The sequence below is a fragment of the Littorina saxatilis genome, linkage group LG4, assembly GCF_037325665.1.
Source record: "Littorina saxatilis isolate snail1 linkage group LG4, US_GU_Lsax_2.0, whole genome shotgun sequence".
In the NCBI taxonomy this organism is placed as follows: domain Eukaryota; kingdom Metazoa; phylum Mollusca; class Gastropoda; order Littorinimorpha; family Littorinidae; genus Littorina; species Littorina saxatilis.
In genome coordinates this window covers 9772298-9779797 of record NC_090248.1, presented here as the reverse complement: position 1 = coordinate 9779797, position 7500 = coordinate 9772298, and the positions used below count along the sequence as shown (strand labels likewise).

At 43.2% G+C, this 7500-nt stretch overlaps 1 protein-coding gene across 2 annotated transcripts in view; it reads right to left on the bottom strand.

Annotated features, from left to right (window-relative positions):
• The window catches only part of LOC138963927 (uncharacterized), a 60083-nt gene that overhangs the window by 7573 nt on the left and 45010 nt on the right, over positions 1–7500 (bottom strand). For both annotated transcript variants that reach the window (XM_070335789.1, XM_070335787.1), the window contains exon 2: positions 2888–3056. In XM_070335789.1, the coding sequence (XP_070191890.1) occupies positions 2888–3033 (146 nt within the window). In that variant the 5' untranslated portion in view covers positions 3034–3056. The remainder of the gene's footprint in view (positions 1–2887; positions 3057–7500) is intronic.

Here is a 7500-nt window from a genome sequence, read left to right as displayed (position 1 = left end):
TGTTTTTAATCCAAATATAACATATTTATATGTTTTTGGAATCAGAAAATGATGAAGAATAAGATGAACGTAAATTTGGATCGTTTTACAAAAACAAATATTTTTTTTACAATTTTCAGATTTTTAATGACCAAAGTCATTGATTAATTTAAAGCATGCTGCCAACCAATTTGCTGAAAGCTATGCAGCTGAGAGCAACATCCATGTTAGCCCCGAGAAACAGAGAGAAGCAAGAAGAGAGAAAAGAGAGAGACCTGCCAGACAGTCGACAGTGGACGCCATAAGTCAACCACTCACACTCCACGAGCTGCACTCAGCTCTGAAAAAGTTAAAGGCGAAGAAGTCCCCTGGCCCAGACGGCATCACCAACGAGATGCTAACCCACCTTGGTAGTGCAGCAGAGAACAAGCTACTCGAGGTCTTCAACAGCAGCTGGCAAGAAGGATCGCTACCATAACTTTGGCGAGAAGCGAGTTAACGTCGACCAGACCAAAAGCAAGAAGTTCCTCCTTCGTCATGGCGTCCCTCAGGGCGGAGTCCTCTCCCCCACACTCTTCCTTCTCTTCATCGACGATCTGGTGTCTGAGATGCCCAAGGGGATCAAAGCTGCTCTCTACGCAGACGACCTTGTGATCTGGTGCAAGGAGGAGCACGCAAGTACTGCCACCTACAGAATGCAGCAAGCGGCAGATAGGCTGAACGCATGGGCAGAAGATTGGTGCGTCTCCATCAACAAGGAGAAATCCTCCACCACCCTATTCACTCTGTCGCCAAAGCAGAAAGCCGGAACCATTAGGCTTGGTGGAACTCCTCTGAGAGAGGATGAAGAAGCAACGTACCTTGGTGTCACCTTTGATAGACGGCAGACCTGGAAACCACACATTGCACAGGCAGAGACGAAGGCCCGGCGCAAGCTAGCCATACTCAGGAAGCTGGCAGGTACCACCTGGGGAGCGAACGAGAAGATACTGAAGACAGTATACCAGGGAACAATCAGACCCCACCTCGAGTACGGCTCCACAGCGTGGTCAACCTCAGCCAAGACAAACCTGCAGACCCTCGACCGTGTGCAAAACCAGGCCCTCCGACTCATCACTGGTGCAATGAAATCCACGCCCATCAAGGAAATGGAGAAGCTTACCACCATCCAACCCCTCTGTCAGAGAAGAGAAGCCAAGACTATGGTACAGGCCGAGAAGCTCAAGTGCCTAACGGCCACCCCATGAAGCACAGACTGAGCAACCTCACCAAGAACCGGCTCAAACGGAGCAGTTTTGTACACGAGAGCAAGAGACTTTCTCGACAGTACAGGGAAGTCCTCCCACAGAACACTCTACCTCTGACTCAAGAAGAAGAGGAAACCCCCAAGGCAACAGAGAAATCAGGCATCCAGATCTGCACCAGTGTTCCACATGTTACCTCAGGAGAAGATCAGAATGACACAGCTCGACAGGCACTCACCTTAGCCCTGATCGACGAACAGTACCCAAAAGAGGCGTGGATCCATGTATACACCGATGGATCAGCAACTAACGCCGTGCTCAATGGAGGTGCTGGCATTCTGATCCAGTTCCCTGGGGGACATACAGCTACATCCAGCGTTGCCACTGGCAAACACTGCACAAACTATAAAGCAGAAGCAGAAGCTCTCATGCAGGCCGCCTCCTCGGTTCAGGACTCCGCAGACCCTTGCTACCAAGTTGTCTTCCTCTCGGACGCCCTTTCAGTCCTTCAGGCCCTAGAGAACGACAAACTCCCACAGCTGGCCAAAGCATTACAGCTGGTCAGACAAACCAGAAGAGTTGTCCTCCAGTGGATACCAGCACACTGTGGGATACCAGGAAATGAAAGGGCAGATGAGCTGGCGAAAGAAGGAGCCGTGGAAGACCAACCTGAAAACAGTGTCAGCTTTAGTGAGCAGAAGACAATCATCAAGGCATTGATGAGGCCAAGGACAAACAGAGATGACTACCACACAATGTCCAGAGAGCAGCAAGTCAACCTCATCAGGCTGCGTACTGGCCACAACAGGCTCAATGCTCACATGAACCGAAAGTTCAAGCTGGCGCCATCACCAACCTGTGCCTGCAGTCAAGAAGACCAAACAGCGGAACACATCTTACAGCGATGTCCCTTACTAGATGAGGAACGAAAAGAAGTGTGGCCGTCACCAATTCCCTTGCAGACCAAACTATACGGCAGTCGACAGGAGTTGGAGAAAACGACAACATTTATCACCAGTGCTGGACTGATCGTGTAACCTGCGAACGCCAAGAAGAAGAAGAAGAAGATTAATTAATTTTTAAGCCACCAAGCTGAAATGCAATACCGAAGTCCGGCCTTCGTCGAAGATTGCTTGGCCAAAATTTCAATCAATTTGATTGGAAAATGAGGGTGTGACAGTGCCGCCTCAACTTTTACAAAAAGCCGGATATGGCGTCATCAAAGGTATTTATCGAAAAAAACAAAAAACATCCGGGGATATCATTCCCAGAAACTCTCATGTAAACTTTCATAAAGATCGGTCCAGTAGTTTGGTCTGAATCGCTCTACACACACACACTCACAGACAGACAGACACACACACACATACACCACGACCCTCGTCTCGATTCCCCCTCTATGTTAAATCATTTAGTCAAAACTTGACTAAATGTAAAAAGACCTAATAAAGAGACGAGGTAAACACACGCTTAAAAAGGAAAATAAAATACGCACAGCAAGACCAAAACGCATTACAACTAAGGTAAAACAAATGAAGAACTTCTCACATCCAGGTGCACATAAACCCCTGGGCTTTCCGCCATGCCTCAGGCATTTATCCTTTGGTCAAAAAAATACCAAGATTCATTGTGCTCTGAGCGGTTCTGAGTCTTTAAACACTCACTTTTCGGTACAGCAATGCTGACTGCCGGTGTCCCCGCAGCATCCTGTGGAACACTCGAAGTTCTCCCAGCGCCAGGAACGCAGTCTGTAGTGAGGTCTGTCGTCGTTGCTGTTGGTGTACTCAGGACTGCTCCTCACTGCTCGCATGCACGTCTCCCCCAGCACTGCATCTGTTGAATTGTAGGTTATTGAAACGTTGAATTATTGACTAAACGTTATATTTACAGTACGGCGACCCAGTGGTCTTTTAATTAGACAGACTGACAAAGATTGATGATACAAATAATAAACTTATCTCTAAATCGTCCATGAATCTCGCATGCAATATGCCGGCGAGGTAAATAATGTTTGATTCTGAATTTGGGAACGTTAGCTGTCTATCCGGTTTGGGTTTACTGCATCTGTTGATTGAATTCAATGAATGTGGAACATCTGTTGATTGAATTCAATGAATGTGGAACATCTGTTGATTGAATTCAATGAATGTGGAACATCTGTTGATTGAATTCAATGAATGTGGAACATCTGTTGATTGAATTCAATGAATGTGGAACATCTGTTGATTGAATTCAATGAATGTGGAACATCTGTTGATTGAATTCAATGAATGTGGAACATCTGTTGATTGAATTCAATGAATGTGGAACATCTGTTGATTGAATTCAATGAATGTGGAACATCTGTTGATTGAATTCAATGAATGTGGAACATCTGTTGATTGAATTCAATGAATGTGGAACATCTGCTCTGTTCGCCAAAAAGGTTGCGGCGAAATGAAGGCAGAGACAGACAGAACAGATGTTGTCGTTGCTATTGGTGGGCTATTCTTTACGGCTTGCATGCAAGTCTCCCCTAATACTGTATCTGTTTGAAATAAGACAACGTTTTTGAAACATTTGATATGTGCACTGGAGACGTTAAATGTGAAAACAAACAGACAAACAAACTGACATGCAGGCCTGCTTGTTGGCAAACAGACGGACATACAGGAGAGGGGGGGAGAGAAAAACGTATTAACAGATACAACGAAAAAGATCAACACACGAAAGACAAAGGGACGGAGAGTGAGAGAGACCGAAACATCGCTACAAAGGAACGGTTTGGCAACTACAGAAAGTACAAATATCTTGATGAATAAAAACTAAATATAACAAAAATGAGAATAAAAATACTACAAAGGTGTTGATATATAAAGCGAGAAACAACAGTATTTCCCCTGCAAAACAATTTGACCTTGAATTGTGAACTCTTCCTGAAAGATAAGAATTCTGCTCAGTGCTTCTTTGCTACTTCGAGTCTCACCATGAGTGAAACCAAATAAAAATGATAGTCTAGCTTCAAACAAAAAACGCGAATCTGCAACTGACTGATAATAAATCCAGAGAGGAAGCAGAGGCGGATCACATCATTTTTAAGGGGGGTTTCCAAATTTCTTTAAGGGACAATTCGACGACGCAAAGCGTTTAGATGAGGGCGCGAAAATGGAGCAATCTGGTGCAATCTGAGACAAGACACTTCCCCTAATACACCTCCAAAAAAGTAAATTTAAGAATACAAAGTTGGATTTTATTTAAGGAAAATTGACCGATATGGTGCACCCTCAGCCAGCAAATTACCCAACTACCTTCCAAAACCGTCATCAGAAGACAAAGGCCACCTCCTAGGTGGGTTCCGGGGGCATGGCTCCCCGAAAAAAATTCGATAAAAATCAAGTAAAATGGAGCAATCTGGTGCAATCTGAGCCTTCAGTTTTTCTTTATTTTCAAATGTATTTATTTTTTTATACTTTTATTTCTCTTTTTTAAATTATTTTTTTAGGCTAAGGGGGGGGGGGTCCGGAAACCCCGGAAACCCCCCCTGGATCCGCCCCTGGGAAGAAACATTCCCTTTCAGAGAGGGTGTAGGGTCTGGTTTCAGGCACTCTGTTATTCGACAGGAAGGGAGGGGGAGTGTACTTCTCCCTGAAAAACAACACTTCCAGCACTATGTCGTTAAGAATAAGGCACTGTTGCCGCAGGGCTTCTTCCTGTCAGTCATGATTTTTGGACAACATCACCAATGTCTGACTGGAAGTTGTGCGTCAAGGCACGATTTTGTCTCAACAGGAATCATCTCAGCCAGCAATTATTTGCCGGCAACAGTCTACCGGCAATTGTCGCTCAGTAATTGTTGAGGGCCAACTTGTAAACCGCCTGATTGGGGCTGTGTCTAACCCGTGTAATTAGCTCTGGGTCTTAGATGCATCCGATGTGACAGACACGCAGGCGGATCGGCAGACCGATTGAAAGACAGGCAGACAGACAGACAGACAGACAGGCAGGCAGAATATAATGTATATTCCCAACCGAAGCATCGCAATCAGAAGATTTTGTGGAATCAACTTATGTTCAGAGCTGATTAAATATCTTGGAAGAAATACGAGCGCACAATATTGTTTGTCACTACAAATTCCTTCTCCCTATCCCCTTGCCGGATGTGTGAATACAAATTTACTTTGGCTTCCTTCGGTGTATTCTTGTAGTCAGTTTTATTGTTATCCTTAATTCCACACAAAGACGGACGCATGAACGTTTTCTTTCCTTTTCTTCGCGTATTTTTCCCGCGCATACTGTTTGCTGTCAAAGCCATGTATGACATGCTCCAAAATAGCCCTGACAAATCCACGTTCTAGTTAGAGCATTTATAGATCGTAACTTTAATTCATAACTTAAAACATTTAGAAACAAACAATTGCACACATTTCAACTGGGTTTATACTCATTGATAACTCGTACAGTCCCAATGTCTTACTAGCTGACAAATCCATGTTTTATCCACAATTAACATTAACATGTTCCATACATGTTCGTAGTCCTAGATTTTATCTTCATAAGTTACAACGTAAAAAACAACAAGTCGCGTAAGGCGAAAATACAACATTTAGTCAAGCTGTCGAACTCACAGAATGAAACTGAACGCAATGCAATTTTTCAGCAAGACCGTATACTCGTAGCATCGTCAGTCCACCGCTCGTGGCAAAGGCAGTGAAATTGACAAGAAGAGCGGGGTAGTAGTTGCGCTGAGAAGGATAGCACGCTTTTCTGTACCTCTCTTCGTTGTAACTTTCTGAGCGTAGTTTTAATCCAAACATATCATATCTATATGTTTTTGGAATCAGGAACCGACAAGGAATAAGATGAAAGTGTTTTTAAATTGATTTCGAACATTTAATTTTGATCATAATTTTTATATTTTTAATTTTCAGAGAGCTTGTTTTTAATCCAAATATAACATATTTATATGTTTTTGGAATCAGAAAATGATGAAGAATAAGGTGAACGTAAATTTGGATCGTTTTATAAAAAACATTATTTTTTTTACAATTTTCAGATTTTTAATGACCAAAGTCATTAATCAATTTTTAAGCCACCAAGCTGATATGCAATACCAATGTCCGGCCTTTGTCGAAGATTGCTTGGCCAAAATTTCAATCAATTTGATTGAAAAATGAGGGTGTGACAGTGCCGCCTCAACTTTTACAAAAAGCCGGATATGACGTCATCAAAGGTATTTATCGAAAAAAGAAAAAAAACGTCAGGGGATATCATTCTCAGGAACTCTCATGTAAAATTTCATAAAGATCGGTCCAGTAGTTTGGTCTGAATCGCTCTACACACACACGCGCACAGACACACACACACACACATACACCACGACCCTCGTCTCGATTCTATTGACTTATCAACTAGAACACCCAGGTACTAATCGTACATGTTTTCGTTTCTAGATGTTGCATGCTATAAATAAAATCTGCGATCACGAATGGATATAAAGAACTGGTCCGTGTGTCTTCTGTGGGTAAAATGTGGGTTTGTCAGCTATTGACTTATCAATTTGAACAACCAGTTGCAAATCGTGCATGTTTTGTTCCTGAATGTTGTAAGTTATCTAGGACCACGAACAAGTATACAACATGTCCGGGTGTGAACAAAAAGTGAAACAAAGGTTTGTCAGCTATAAACTTATCAATGTAAACCCCCAGTTACAAATTGTGCATGTTTTTACATTTAGTCAAGTTTTAACCAAATGTTTTAACATAGAGGGGGATGACAAACCCACATTTTACCCACAGAAGACACACGGACCAGTTCTATATCTATTCGTGATCGCAGATTTTATTTATAACATACTACATCTAGAGACAGAAACATTCTACTTCTATGACCCCCCAACCCCCTATTAAATTTGTTCTAGCCCCGCACATTGCACTTGCAACTTACAACCGGTGACAGAAGCATGCGAGGATTTTTTTTTTTCAATCTCTCTTAGCGTGCTTACAACTTACAACAACTAACTGGAGACGGAAGCATGCAAGATTTTTTGTTTAATTTCCTGTCATTCTGTGTTAGCGTGTTGGTGTAGGCTGGCTGATAACTGCAGGTTCAACATGTCTCGCGTCACGGCCAAAGCAAACACAGGGAAAACGGGAGCCGGGTTGACAAATAGCCGCGAATGTCAATACAGGGCAAAGGTGTCACCAGCATAAAAAATGGTTTGCATTTCCCTCCCTGCCCTGTCCGTCTCCCTTTCTCTGTCTCTGTGTCTGTCTCTCCTTTTCTGTCCTCTCTCTCTCTG